The sequence below is a fragment of the Suncus etruscus genome, chromosome 11, assembly GCF_024139225.1.
Source record: "Suncus etruscus isolate mSunEtr1 chromosome 11, mSunEtr1.pri.cur, whole genome shotgun sequence".
Classification (NCBI taxonomy): Eukaryota; Metazoa; Chordata; class Mammalia; order Eulipotyphla; family Soricidae; genus Suncus; species Suncus etruscus.
Window position 1 is genome coordinate 106,390,073 of NC_064858.1, and position 15,599 is coordinate 106,405,671.

The 15,599-nt window shown below is 40.3% G+C and overlaps 1 protein-coding gene across 4 annotated transcripts in view; it reads left to right on the forward strand.

Moving 5' to 3' along the window:
• The window catches only part of ERC1 (ELKS/RAB6-interacting/CAST family member 1), a 434,994-nt gene that overhangs the window by 374,009 nt on the left and 45,386 nt on the right, over nt 1-15,599 (forward strand). For all 4 annotated transcript variants that reach the window (XR_007500261.1, XR_007500262.1, XM_049783202.1 and 1 more), the window contains one exon: nt 5,425-5,613. Coding sequence is in view for 2 of the 4 variants with exons in the window: in XM_049783202.1 (XP_049639159.1) it covers nt 5,425-5,613 (189 nt within the window). In the remaining 2 variants the exon portion in view is untranslated. The remainder of the gene's footprint in view (nt 1-5,424; nt 5,614-15,599) is intronic.

Genomic DNA, 15,599 nt, shown 5'->3' on the forward strand with positions numbered 1-15,599 from the left:
AATTTAATGGCTCCCAGCTCACTGAATTCTCTCTCCAGTCCCTAAAGTGGATTATTCACTGAGAAAATAAACTTAGCAAGGGGAAAGACTTTCAAGACTGGAGTGATGACTTACTCTCTTACCTCCTTTTTTTTAACTTTATCTCTCTGCCGTGGCCTCTGGACAAGAATGCCATTAAGAACAGAGTATCTCTGGCAAGTTAATTCTTAGGGGTTTTTTGGGGATTTTTTTTTTTTTACATGCTTATGTAAAGGGACAATAGTATAAGTAGCCTACTGAGAAATGAAAACTTCCACCGCATTTGTGCACTTAAGATGTGTATAGTTGAAGTAATTCTGAATAATTGCAGCAGATGAAAATGAGAACAAAAGACTGGCCAATTCAGGCAGTGAAGTAGCCCCAAATAATCATATAGAATTAAAATTATTAAAATGTATTATATAAAATAAAATAATTCAAGAAAACAACAAGAGATGTAACAAGAATGTTAGCTCTTCTTAAAAAGTAGTCTTCCGGGCCCGGAGAGATAGCATAGCAGCGTTTGCCTTGCAAGCAGCTGATCCAGGACCAAAGGTGGTTGGTTCGAATCCCGGTGTCCCATAGGGTCCCCCATGCCTGCCAGGAGCTATTTCTGAGCAGACAGCCAGGAGTAACCCCCGAGCAATGCCGGATGCGGCCCAAAAAAACAAAAACAAACAAACAAACAAAAAAAAAAGTAACCTTCCAAATAGCAAAATATTACTACCCAAAGGTAAATACTTTAAATCCCAAATAATATTCAGTACTGACTTATCAAGTCTTTATGAGGAAAATACATATCTCTCAAAATAATTTCCCAAAATATGTTGGCACAACCTATATTTGCAGTAGCTGTAAAGCGGCAATAGTAGGGATAGAAAATTGACTGGTTTGTTACCTTTCACTTCGCATGTTTTTTATCCTAGGACTGAAAATCAAGTAGTCTGAGAAAACTTTTATTATCTCTCAATTCATAGATAAATGAGTTGCAGAAATGGAACATTCTAAAATCTTTCATTACCTTCATCAAACAACAAAGGGCCAACTCATTTATATTTTAGAAGACCTTTTGCTGCCTAACTTGAAGTGCAAAGGTTGAAGTAAGCCCTGAGACCCCTGTACTCTGAAACCATGCCATGTTTGCCTCTGACACTAGGTCCATGTAAAAGCAATAAATTATCAGGAAAACCAAGCTTTCTAGTATATAAACCAAAACTACCATCCTTTTTTTATAATTTTAATTATTTTCCTGAACAAATTGTTGAATTATTTGCTTTAATAATTTGTTTTTTTTTTTTTTTTTTTTTTTTTTTTTGTTTTTGGGCCACACCCGGTGACGCTCAGGGGTTACTCCTGGCTATGCGCTCAGAAGTCGCTCCTGGCTTGGGGGACCATATGGGACGCCGGGGGATCGAACCGCGGTCCGTCTCCTAGGCTAGCGCAGGTAAGGCAGGCACCTTACCTCCAGCGCCACCGCCCGGCCCCTGCTTTAATAATTTGACATTATATTTTATACAGCTAGAGGTTATCTTGACACTCATTTCTCCCCCAACTTTTCCTCAGTGTCAAAAATGATATATAGCTATAGTTCTGCGTAGGTGTGGAACTGATGTGGCCTGACCACATTTCTTATGATTTGTGGTAGGTTTTCTTACTAAAATTGTATGTAGGGCAAACTATATAATGGATAGCTCCTGGAAGGCACCCTCTTTCTCCTTGGCAAATGTCCCTTTTCCTTCTTGAAATTAGGCAGTGGCAGTTCTACCTTGTGGGAACCATAGTATCTTTTCGAAGTGACTGCCCAGTTAGATAGGAGGAAAGAGGGGGAAAGATAAGGGCATTTCCCACGTGATTGACATGGTTAATGTGTTCCAGAGAGGCCAAAGTAATTTTTTTCCAGTAAGTAATCTCTGTGTGTGTGTGTGCGTGTGTGTGTGTGTGTGTGTGTGTGTGTGTGTGTCCATGTCCATTCTACTCAATGGAAATATAAAAGCACAGACACCTTAGCATAGAATGAATTTCTATCTTGAAAAATGTGCCTTCAGGGGCCAGAGTGGTGGTGCAGTATTAGGGCATTTGCCTTGCACACGTCTGATTTAGGACGGACCTGGGTTCAACCCCCAGCATCCCATATGGTCCCACAGACCAGATGCGATTTCTGAGCGCATGGCCAGGAGTAGCCCCGAGCATCACCAGGTGTGGCCCCAAAACCAAAAAAAAAAAAAAATCATTCTAAACTTCATTTAATGACTAGAATAACTTGCATCTCTTTTGGAGAGTTTGGTATTGTGTGTGGAAAAACTAAACACCTTCCAGATCTCCAAATTCTCTGCTTTATCAAATCATGCTTCGTATGGGCAGTATTGTTCTGTCTATGGTAGAAAATGCCAGCATAAAACTGTCCCTTGAGCATGCTGGTTAGGAGTTTCTTTTTTCTTTTTAATCATTTTATTTAAAAACTGTGGTTACAAGGCTGTTCATATTTTCACAATTACTAAATTGCTCACTATCGAGTTTCTACCATATAATGTACAGCACCCTTCACTAGTGCACATTTCTTGCCACCAATGACCCCAGTTTCCCTCCTGCTTTACCCTCTGCCCTCTCTCCTGCCTGCCTCTGGGGAAGACATTTTTCTTTTCTTCTTCTCTCTTCTTTTTTTTCCTTTTAGACATTGTAGTTTGCAATATTGTTCTTAAGGGGGTATTATGCATATCACTTTATCTCCTTTTAGTAGCCCCAGAGATATCCACAGCAGCACTTAACTTTTAACTATTTTTATTCTAGAATTATGTGTGTATATCTTTTTATTTATTTGTTTGTTTGTTTGTTTATTGGTCACACCCGGCAGCGCTCTGGGGTTCCTCCTGGCTCTCTGCTCAGAAATCGCTCCTGACAGGCTTGGGGGACCATAAGGGATGCCGGGATTTGAATCACCGTCCTTCTGCATGCAAGGCAAAACACCTTACTTCCAAGCTATCTCTCCGACCCCATATATCTTTTTAAATAAAAATTAGTATTAAGGGCCGAAGAGATGGCACAGCAGTAGGGCATTTGCCTTGCATGCAGCTGATCCAGGACAGACAGTGGTTCAAATCCCAGCATCCCATGTGGCCCCCCAAGCCTGACAGGAGCGATTTCTGAGCAGAGTCAGGAGTAACTCCTGAGCACTGCTGGGTATGACCCCCCAAAAATTAGTATTAAATGAACCATTTTATCTAGTCAGGCTCCAACTTCTATATCATATTATATTACATAGTCTTAAACTCTGAACTCTGATTATATGTAAGTCAAAAATTATTTTACACTGGCTCTTTCCTCCCTATTATTTCATGGAAATCATATTGAGATCAAAGAAATGTGGTATGTTTATAAAACAGCCATTAAAATCTATTTTTCATATCCTCATGATATAATGTTAAATGGGCAAACTGTATATCAAGCGAAATGTGAAGTCAAAATAATGTCAAAAGTTAATTGATTTAAGCCGATCAAAAGAACATGAACTAAGAATCAGCAAAAAGGTTTCATATGGTTACTTTTTAATGGAATTCCTACTGACTGTTCTGTTTCTTTTATTCTTTTTTCCCCACTTTTTCCCCCCATAGTCAAATATGTATTGTTTTCATCCTAACTATAGAAGATTTCCTTCCTTTAAAAATTCTTTGAAAAGGGCCCGGAGAGATAGCACAGCGGTGTTTGCCTTGCAAGCAGCCGATCCAGGACCAAAGGTGGTTGGTTCGAATTCCGGTGTCCCATATGGTCCCCCGTGCCTGCCAGGAGCTATTTCTGAGCAGACAGCCAGGAGTAACCCCTGAGCACCGCCAGGTGTGGCCCAAAAACAAACAAACAAACAAAATTCTTTGAAAAGAAGGGCCAGAGCGATAGCACAGTGGGTAGGGCATTTGCCTTGCACACAACTGACTGAGTTCAGTCCTTGGCATCCCAGATGGTCCCCCAAGCCTGCCAGGAGTAACCACTGAGCGCTGCTGGGTGTGGCCCCAAAACAAAACAAACAAACAAAAATGCTTATAAAGAAATAAAGGAAAGCAAGGAGCTAGAGAGATAGTACGGAGGGTAAAGGTTGCCTTGCATGCGGCTGATCGGGTTAATCTCTGGCACCACATAAGCCCCCTTTTACCCCCAAGCTCCACCAGGAGTGATTCCTGAGCACATAACCCGAAGTAATAATTTAGCATTGCCCGTTGTGGCCTAAAGCCAAGGGAAAAAATTAAAAAAGGAAGGAGCAGTCCACTGGGACAGCCAGGAAGAAATCAGCACATCATTGTTGAAAGAAATGCCAGGCCTCGTTGGGGTGGACTTAAAGATCACTGAGCTCCTTACTCATTAGGTGAGTTAGGGGTGTCCTGCGGATGAAAAATGCCAACTCAGGGCCATGCAACAGGTGCAGATCTCTGCCTCCTAAGCCCTGGGAACATTTTGAGAATCGCCAGAATTTTGGCAGGGTTTTGCTGCTCTCCCAGCTGCTGTGCATCAAACAGATGCTGCTCTAGCATTTCAGTATTCTGAGATTTGAGCTGTGCTCTTCCGAAACAACCCAAGCTTTGACCAGCTCCCGAGTTCCTCACCAGAGTATTGTTGCGAGAACTGACAAATGAAACTCTGGGGCAGAACTCGTCTGTCATTTTCTGTGCTTCCAAGGAAAGTCAAAGGGATAGTTATTCACCCTGGGCAAAAGGAATGGGGCGGGTTGTTAGAGCTGATCTGTTATGCAAGAAAACACAGGACTTGAGCGATAACTCAGAATTTCAGAGCAGCCTTGGCTGTGAGTCAGGTGGTTGGTGTTACTTAAGGATTTTACCTATCACTTCAGAGTATCCAATCGCCTCTGTGTAATGAATGAGGGAAGCTTAAGCCAGGATGAGGCAGATTTAGTAATGAGTTCACTCGTCACATCTCTTGGCCAAGAAAAACAGCACCTTCTCCAGAGACAGGATTTTTCTTCCATTCCAGGAGATAGAGGAACATGAAGTATACGGTGTCCAGGCTTTCAGATGCCAAATTTCACTAGCAATTTTTCGTAGCCTAGTCATAAAGAAGTGGAAAGTGAAATTGTGAGGTAACCAGAGTCTTTCTGTATCAGGAATGTCATCTCTGTAAAAACAACTTAGTCCTGTGCTTAATCCCCTGCCTAAATACAGAGCACTTTCTCGTGTTATGTGCTCGGCCAGCGTTCCCTCCCAATTCCCAGATTGGTGGTTGGGTGTGACAGTGTAAATGTACAAGTGTCTTACTGTTTTATTTCATCTTTCATGACCCTGAACATTTCAGCAACAATTTGATTGGCTTTAATATTTGGTCGGGTTTCTCTGAGGCATAATGTATTTGAACTTTTCACTTCAGGTTGAACTTGACTTCCTCGTGTTTTTTTTTTTTTAACCTCAGATCATTCAGCCCCTCTTAGAACTTGACCAAAATAGAAGCAAATTAAAGTTGTATATTGGACACCTGACAGCCCTCTGCCATGAGCGAGATCCCCTGATCCTTCGTGGACTCACTCCACCAGCTTCCTATAACTTGGACGATGACCAGGCAGCCTGGGAGAATGAGCTGCAGAAGATGACCCAGGAACAAGTAAGTCTCCCATTTGAACGTTGGCAGGATCCTGGTTAAAATGCACCAACTCTTGGTGGAGTGATAGGAGCTATTTTAAGGAATCCAGTGTTGACATTCAGGATTCTTAATACTGGTTAGTTCTTCAGTAGATACGGGAATTACTGTTTGAGGGTGATGCCGCTTCATGGACCCCTGTGTGCAACTAGGTCCAGTATCAGAAAGCTCTGGCTTGGCGTAAAGACTACCTGTTAGCATACTATATATTACTCAGAGAAACGATGATCATTATGGCCTCTGAAGAAAAGGCTGAGTATTTGGATGAAGGATTCTTTTTTATTTTAATTGTACTTGAGATGACATAATGGCATTTACGTCCATGCTTAATGGTAAACAAAACTGCTGTCACTCTACCTCCACAAGTGCCCAAGTATCCTGTCACTTGTAATTCACCTTTTCCATCACTCCCCTGACACTAACCCATATTGATAACCTCAGTTCTGTAGTCAGAGTCTCAAGGGGTTCTTGTCATTTGATACTATTTCTTTGGGTTTTTTTCTCATGTGATGGCATCATCTGATATGTGTCCTCCTTCCCTTAATATGATCGATCGATCGATCCCCTTTAGCTCTGTCCAACTTATAACCAAAGGCAAGATTTCCTCCTTTCTTACAGTCGAGTAATAGTCCATTGTATAAACAAACCATGACTTCTTTTGGATGAGGGATTCCTGGCAAGTCAGCAGTATGACTTGTGATAGGTTCAGTTGGCTCTATAGAACTGGAAGTTACAACATACGAAGTCTTTGGTCAATTTTCTTTGATTTGGGATCCAAAAAGATGTTGATCAGTAGATGAATTTGTTTAAGGTAGCTTCTCATGCTGCCTTTTCTGTTCACTGCTGCCTTTAAAAATTCAGTGATGGATGGGGCTGGAGTGTTAGCACAGTGGTAGGGCTTTGCACAGAGCCGACCTGGGACAGACCCTGGTTTGATCTCCACCATCCCATGTGGTCCCCTGAGTCTGCCAGGGTCAATTCCTGAGCACAGAGCCAGGAGTAAACCCTGAGCACTGCTGGGTGTGACCCAAAAACCAAAAAAAAAAAAAAAAAAGGTCAGTGATGCAGTGGGGAGATAGTTCAACCAGATGAGTGCATGTTTTTAGGCAGGAGGCCTAACTTCAGTCTCTAAGCACCATGGAGAATGACTCCTAAGAACATGCAGGGTGTGGTCCTCAATTACTTTTGTTGCCCAAAGTTAAAGAACAAATAATATAAAAATCTAGTCGTGGAGCCAGAGATGTTATAGCAGGTAGGGTGCTTGCCTTTTATGTAGTCATCCCTGGTTTGATCCTCAACATCCCATAGAGTCCTTCAATTACTGACAGGATAAGTTCCTGATTAGAGTCAGGAGTAACCCCTTAGCATCGCCAGCTGTAACCAAAGAAAATCAGCAATGCTCTTTTAGTCTAATAAATGAAAATATTTGCTGGGGGTGGGGAAGAGATGTGATCAAAAGAAAGAGAAAACAAGGGAAAATATGGTTAGAAAGCAGACATGTTTAAGTGAAGAAAAGAAACACTGAATAAACATTAAGAAGTAGAAAAGCGGGGCCGGTGAGGTGGCGCTAGAGGTAAGGGGTTTGCGTTGCAAGCTCTAGCCAGTGAAGGACCATGGTTCGATCCCCCGTTCTATATGGTCCCCCCAAGCCAGGGGCAATTTCTGAGCGCTTAGCCAGGAGTAACCCCTGAGCATCAAATGGGTGTGGCCCAAAAAAACAAAACAAAAAAAGGAAGTAGAAAAGCATTTCTTACTCTTTAAGAAAGAAACAAAAATTTCCATGGCAATAGTCTTTATTAAAGAGACAGGTCAGAGACGGGTCCCGTCTTGATATACCATGCAAATAAAGTATCTTGGGGCTGGAGAGATAGCACAGGGTAAAGCTGCTTGCCTTGCACATGGCCCAGTCCCACTTCAACCCTGAGCACCACATATTTTCTCCTATGGCCAGAAATGACTCCTGAGCTCAGAGCCAGGAATGAGCCCTGAGTGCAGCCAAATAGAAAAGTATTAGGCCATTTACTTTGGGTGTTGAGTGGAATAAGTGTGGATTTGAGTGGGTTTTGTGTCATGATTTGCTGTAATTACCTCAGTGCACCACAGGCTTTATTCTTTCAATGGTAGGTTATCTCTATCATCTGTTTAACAGAAGTTCTAAAATACCTAGGATACCTAATTTCCCCAGTTTTCTTGCTATGGTTTCAGCAGGACTTTCATGCCAGCACCACCCAGGACTCTTTCTCCCTACTTGTCCCTTACTTACTCTTGTCCAAGTTATTCTGAACATGACTTATGGTGGGTGCTAGGGGAGATTTCATATTCTTCTGCTAAAGCCTCCAGCCCTGGGTTCCTGCCCTACCCTCTATAAATGCACTTGTCAGTACAGGGCTAATTGAGATGGATTTTCTGCCCTTTCGCTAGTAGACCCAGACTTCTGCTGTGAATGAATGAGCTGAGAATACTGAGCACAATAGATTTCCCATCTCTTCTCCAGGACAGATTGCCTTGGCCAAGTGTCCAAAAAAGTTGTTACAGTTTCTTCTGCTCCAGAGACAGCCAATCTGCCTGGGAAGAAGGTCATAAGGGTTTTCTGCCTAGCCTTCAGCAGCCCCCCGCTTTTTCTCTCAAGGTTGGGTCAGATTCTAGGTACCTGGTGGTTTTCAAAGTTTGATTTTTATGAAGAGCACAAGTAGATCTCCTGGTAGCCACTATTCCCTGCAGCTATGCAAAGCCTAGAGCAGATGTTCCCGGCTCATTGGTCCCTTCTTTAGGGGTACAGGGGGACCACTTAGATTCCTACCCCCACTTCTCTGGAAATGAACCTTTTGGAATGAACAAAAAAATTATTCCCCGATGCATTAAGGCTATTACCTGCCCCTATCCTCTTGCCCCAGTTCACACACTTGGAAAACACCATCCTAGAGTGGGTTTTTCTAATCCTCCTGCCTCACTCTCTCGAGCCTTGCCGGACCCCGCACACTTGAACCACAGCAGAGAAATTCAGGTTGCCTTTCAAGTTGCCTGCTCTTCCCCTAAATCTAACAAACACTCACTTTGTGGGGCCAGAGAAATTAAGAGATCTTGCCATTGTATTCAAATTAGGGAGTAAATTGTTCAGAGGATATGATTGGCTCTTTCTGGTGCTATAAAATTGAGTTGGTGTTGGCTTATTCCAAGAGTGTATTCCATTTTTGAAAGTTAGAGGATTATATGGAACCCTAGAAGTAGTTTTTTAAAATTAATCTATCAAATTAGCTTCATGTGGTAGCTTAATGATAATTATAGGAGAGCCAGATGGCAGAGTATGATGAATTCCTTCTGTGTTCTGTGTTGAGTCTCCTTAGATCAATGACTATTACTTTTGAAGTTTTCTAAGCCTGTCCCAAATTTCACACTCTTTGGAATTTTTAAGGATATGATAACTTAGTTTTGGTTGGATTGAATTTGATAAGTGGGTACCTGAGTGGCAGACAGGCAGATGTACATTAGTGATATGATGCCAGCATCAGTGCAGTGCAGTTTGGCCGCTAAGGGCACGCACGATAGCATCGGAAAGGCTTGGATTTATGGTATTTTATCTCTACTATCTGCGTCACTTTAAATTTCTGTATATCCCTTTGTGTTTCTGTATTATGGACATGATGTGAGCATAGTACTGCATGTGACAGCACGCATTTGCTGCTACCATCATTTTTCTATTGAGAACCAACCTGATGGAACCCACATCAACCTTGGAAGTTGCCCATGTTCTAGAATCTGGAGCATGGAAAATGCCAAACCTCTATCTCCAGCCATCTGGATTTTATTCGCTTCAAGTTTCCTGTCATTTTCTTTCCATGTTATGTGCCTGCACCACACAAGGCATGCCTTCATGTTCTTGCCCTTCTCTAAGGGCAGACCACTTACTTGATGTAAGACTTATGATGAGGGCAGGGAATTTGATCTAGAAGTGACAGAAGAGTCTAATTTTCCTTTATGAAAACCTACACTTGCCATGTTTCATAGGGACTAGCCCAGTCCTGCTCAGCTTTTGGCATAGCAGATTGGGTGCTTAGGTTTGGCAGTGCTTGGGGTGCTCAACGGCCACCAGGGATATCCTGCAGGGCTGAGGGCAGAGGTATGGAATGCCAAAGATCAAACTCAGCACCTCACATACACTGGGCTTATATTCCACTACTTGAACTATCTCTGGCCTACAAAATACATTTTTTAATAGTTTTTATTGTGATCAAAGTGAATTTCAAGTCTTTCACAAATATATTTAAGGTACATAGTGACAATGAATTAGGGCCATTCCCACCACCAGTGTTGATCTCCCTACAGCCCTGTTCCAAGCATATATCCCGTACCTCCCCCCTTTGCCCAGTGGACTGCTAGTGTAACAGGTCTCCTTTGTGTATAGCTTGTCGTAGATTGGGTATCGATTCTGGTGTCGTTGACTTTGGATTTAGTACTTAAGTCTGATCATATACAAAATACGTTTTTATTTTGCTTTGTGGCCACAGCTGCCTGTGCTCTGGGCCTACTCCTGGCTCTGGGTTCAGGAATTGCTCCTGGAGAGGTTCGGGGGATAATACAAGGTTCTAGGGTTCAAACCCAGGTCCACCATATTTAAAGCAAGTACCCTACATTATGTTCTCTCTCTCCCACCTTTCATTTTAAAGACTAAATTAATGTGCATTTCATTCCCATTTTGACTACCAGGCACTTTCCTTTTTCATGTGAGTCTATCAAACTATTTTTAACATATTTCAAGCTTTCAAATTTTATAAGAAGACGAATACAGTATCACCTATGCACTCAGAATTAGCGAACATTACTTTATTTTATCTGTTTTTCTAACACTAAACACAGTCTTCCTTGTACCTCCTTCAGTTACATTTTTCTTCTTCCATCAACTCAGGCAACCACGGCCTTAAGTTGGTGAGCATTTTTACAGTCCACAAGTTTCCTTTTTATATGTATACTTGTTCTGTAAATAGTAGGCAGTGTTATTCAGTATACACATGATATAAATGATCTTACATTCTGAGGATAACTTTATATTTATTACTATTTCCTGAACCAAGCCCCTGTGTTATTTGATATTGAAAGGAGAAACATTGTTAAAAATTTTTTTTAGATCAGTGTAAATCTTTTTTTTTTTTTTTTTTTTTTTTTTTTTTTTTTGGTTTTTGGGTCACACCAGGCAGTGCTCAGGGGTTATTCCTGGCTCCAGGCTCAGAAATTGCTCCTGGCAGGCACGGGGGACCATATGGGACGCCGGGATTCGAACCGATGACCTCCTGCATGAAAGGCAAACGCTTTACCTCCATGCTATCTCTCCAGCCCCATAGATCAGTGTAAATCTTATACTATTTTACATTTGGTTCTGGAGCCCAGATCAAGATAGTGCCAGTGAATGCTGTTACGGCACAATGTGACTATCGCAAGAAAAAAATTTCTCTCTTTAAGGACAGTTCCAAACTTGGTATTTATGATCTTTTTTTTTTTTAAGCTTCATAATTAAGTCCCAGGTCTGGGTTCCCACACAGCACTTCTGTCCTCTTATCAACTTTCAAGTTGATACAGTCGCTGAGCAGGTAATTCTAGTCAGCTTTACAATGAAGTTGGGAAACATTTAAAAGTCTCCTATGTCTCTCTTATTAATGTACTAATATGATTTCCCTGGAAACGTAACTTTTACTATTCAAGTTGTTAGCAGTGCAATGGCTCACTAGTCATAGAATGAATGTGGTAGCCAGCCTAGATCAAAGTGTTGTTTTAGTACCAGAGTTTCCTAGTTGGAAAAAATTGTATGTTTTGGAACTTTACATACACTTAGTCAGAGAGTCACTACAGAGTAACTAGATGGGGATTTTACTACATGTAGTTTATGTATATACTTCAGGTATTTTAGTTTGTGGGTCACACCCATCAGTGCTCAGCGGCTACTCCTACTGCTCTGCCCCAAGCCCTTCTGGCAGTGCTTGAAGTCCTAAATATACTGTCAGGTATTGAACCCAGATCTCCTGTATGAAAGGCATTTGCTCAGCACATTAAGCTCTCCTTTAAAATTATGTATTAGAGGGGCCAGGGAGATAGCGTGGAGGTAAGGCGTTAGCCTTGTATGCAAAAGGACGGTGGTTTGAATCCCGGCATCCCCGATGATCCCCCGAGCCTTCCAGGAGTGATTTTTGAGCGTAGAGCCAGGAGTAAACCCCTGAGCGCTGCCGGGTATGACCCAAAAACCAAATATATATATATGTATATATATATATATATATATATATATTTGACCCAAAAACCAAATATATATATATATATGTGTATATGTTTATATATATATAAAATCACGTATTAGAGACTGTGAAAATTGCCTTTGGAGTTTTGGTAGAGTTTATTTGACTTTAACGATGACTTTGAGTAATATGAACATTTTAATAATAGTAAGTTTTCTGATCAGTGGACACAGGATTTGTTCATCTCTTCATCAAAGTTTTGGCTTTTTAGTGTACATCTTATTTCTTTTTTTATAACTTGTATGTAGAAGTACAATTTTTTCTATGCAATTTTTATACTGTTGTTGATTAGATCTAGTAATATTTTGGAAATTTTTTAGGGTTTTATGTATATAAGATTATGATTATATCTTCAAACAAGGATGATTTATTTTTTTCTTTCCTATTTCAAGGCCTTTTATTCTTTTTCTTACCTGATCACTTTGGCTAAGTCTTCTAAAACCTGGTTGAAGAAGAATGAAGTTAGTTAGCAAATTTGTCTTGTTCCTGTTCCTCTGTTCTTAAGGGAAATGTTCATCATTGAGTATTTGGTTAGCTATGCATTTGTCTTACTTGTACTTAGGTATGTTCCATCTGTACTCAGTTTGTTGAGCACTTATGAAAGGATTATGTATTTTGTCAAATGTTCTTTCTGCATCTGTTGAGGTAATCAGGAGAGAAATTTTGTTCCCATGGGCCTTCTGAAAGAATTCAATTTAGGAACTACATCAAACTAAACCTCTCCATGCTGTGAAAGAAATGAGGCCTAAAATAAAGAGACAGTCTACCAATTGTGAGAAAATATTCATTCATCATACATGAGACAAGTCTTGAGATCCCAAATACATAGAGTACTCTAGGAAAACTTAGCAATAGTCATCCAAAAAAGGAGAGAAGAGGAGCTGAACTGACTCTTCTTCAAAGAAGATATAAATATAGCCAACAAGCATATACAAGAAGTGTTCCTTGTTAATGATCATTGAGGAAGTATAAATCAAAACAGTGAGATATCGCTTTACAGCATCAAGAATGATCTATTGAAAAAGTTCAGAAACAATCATTGCTCGTGGGAATATTACTGAAAAGGAACCTCTCATTCACTGTTGATGGAACTCTTGTCTGGCTCATCCCCTACAGAAAATGGTTTTGGAGACTTCCCAAAAATTAAGAATAGTATTTCCATATGACCCAAAAATTTCCCCTCCTGGCTATCTACCCCGAGAACACGAAAGTATTAATTCACTAGGATATGTGCACCTGTGTTTATCACATCGTTATTCACAACAGCCAAGATCTGGAAACAACCCAAGTGCCCAACCACACACAGATGAGGGATTAAGGAAGTTATGAGATTTGTACACACACATACACACACTGGAAAACATCTTAGCCAAAAGAGGAAATCTGGGGCCAATGATAGCACAGTGAATAGGGTGTCTGCCTTGCATGCAACCAACCTGGGTTTTATCCTCAGTATCCTATCTAGTTCCCCAAGCCTGCCAAAAGTAATGTCTGAGCACAGTGCCAGGAGTAACCCCTGAGCACCGCCAGGTGTGACCTAAAAGAAAGGAAATCTTACAGTTCACTGCTATTGAATAGACTTGGATTGTATCATGCTAAGTGGAGAGAGTCAGACAAAAAAGATCATCAGTCCTCACTCATGAGGACTGTAAAGAATAAAAGCAATAGACAAGACCCCATAGGGAAAAAATCCTGAGAAATCTCTAACAGAGCTATGAATAGGGGAGGCAAAGAAGATGGTGGGAAGAGTGGACCTTTGGATAACAGTAGTAATGGTGGTTTTAATAGTGTTGCCAATATAAAGCAATAATATTAGTACTGTTATAAACCACAGCACCTCAAAAAATAACTGATTATAAAAAGAAATTATAAAGCACCAACATCCTTCCATTATAAACAGAAGTTTCATGGATGTATTTTTTCTTCAAGGATATTGTAATACTGTAGTTCTCTTACTTAAAAAATCATTTTATAGATTGTCTTAAATATTGCTTCCCAAATAGTCTAATATAATTAATAATGTGCACATTTGGGAAAGTATTTAGACAATACACCTTACATATTTTTAATTTAATCACTCCTTTCCTTTCATCATGACCAAAGAATCAGCTGGCATGATCAGTGGAGCTGGGACCAGGTTTTGACTCATCCAGCCAAAATTGCCCGCTGGGCAGAGGCTAAAAATTTGGCTAGTACAGCTGGCATATTTGGCATGGAGTTGGACCCAAAGCTTGGTGCCTGTATCCTGATGGGACTAAGAATTCTGCCAGTACAGCCAGCATGTTTGGCAGGCTAGCACCAAGAATTCAGTCCACAGCCCAGAAATTTTTGGCATGGCCAGGGCCAAAGATTCATTTGGCATGGATGGAATCAGTGTATAGTCTAGGGATACTAGTTACATCCAAAGAGAGTAGGCACCCAAATAAATTGATTGAAAATAATGTGGTTTATCATTAAGAGAAGTAAATAACAAATTTAGAAAGGCACACCCTATAGCATTCAATTGTTGGAGACGTTGATATGAACACATGGTTGAATAATGGATTTACAATCTCTCTATATCGATGTGGTTGTTCATCTACCCGTTATCCACACATTTACTTCTTAGCTATGTCCACTGAGAGAACCTAGAAGTAATCCCAAGCCAGTAACTAGGAGCTACGTAGCATTCAGATTAGATTTTCAGATGCTTTTTTCCAGAAAAAGAACCAAGGTTTTCTTTGAAACATGACTGTGATTTCTAGGGCTGTGTGTGCAGCAATGTATAATATAAATTCAGAATATTAATAACACAAAGTTATGAAATGTTCCAAGAGTAAGGGGGATATGTCAAAAAGATAAGAGGGCTCTCAAAGGCAAAATCTTGAAAAATTTTATCAACAAATGATATAATGATAGGAATAGGCTGTATGCACTGAATAAAATAGTCATCTATGTATCATGCTTGGATAGAAGAAAATGAGTAAATAAGCAAATGGAGGAAAGGGATAAGTGAATATTGTGGTAAAATGCCAGTGCATTTAGTAGGAATGATGCAATTATAGAATTATTATAGGTAATCATCATTATATATGACTGGTTTGGACAGGTATCATCAGTGAATGTGGAAACCATTGGGCAAAATTTTATTGAAGAATAAGATATTTGAATAGTATTGTGTATTATAGATATTGCATATCTTGTCACAAAAATTCTTTTACTCATTAGCAGTGTTCTCATATAACATATATTGAAAAAGCCTGGCAGACACTGTCTAGACCTGATTATTACAATATTGTATACTTCCTAATAATATGCACTAGAACCTAAGTACTTTTCCTGCCAGACTATATATAACTTTTTCTCAGAGAATCATGTAAGCATTTATTGATACATTGGTTTCTATAACACCACAGAGCCAGACATTTGTAACACTTTTATAGAAATATAATTGCTTTAAGTGCCAGGGTTCCAAAATTGTTCATGCTTGAGTTTCAGTCGTAGAATGTACACTGCCCTTTACCAGTTTACTTTCGTCACCACCAATGTCCCCAGTTGCCTTCCTGTCCAAGCTGCCTGTATGTCACTCTTGTGTACTGAGTAAGAAAGATAAACTGAGCTGCATAGAGATAGCTAACTAGTCATTCTTCATTAGCCAATCATAGTCAGAAATGTAGATAGCTAATTGGA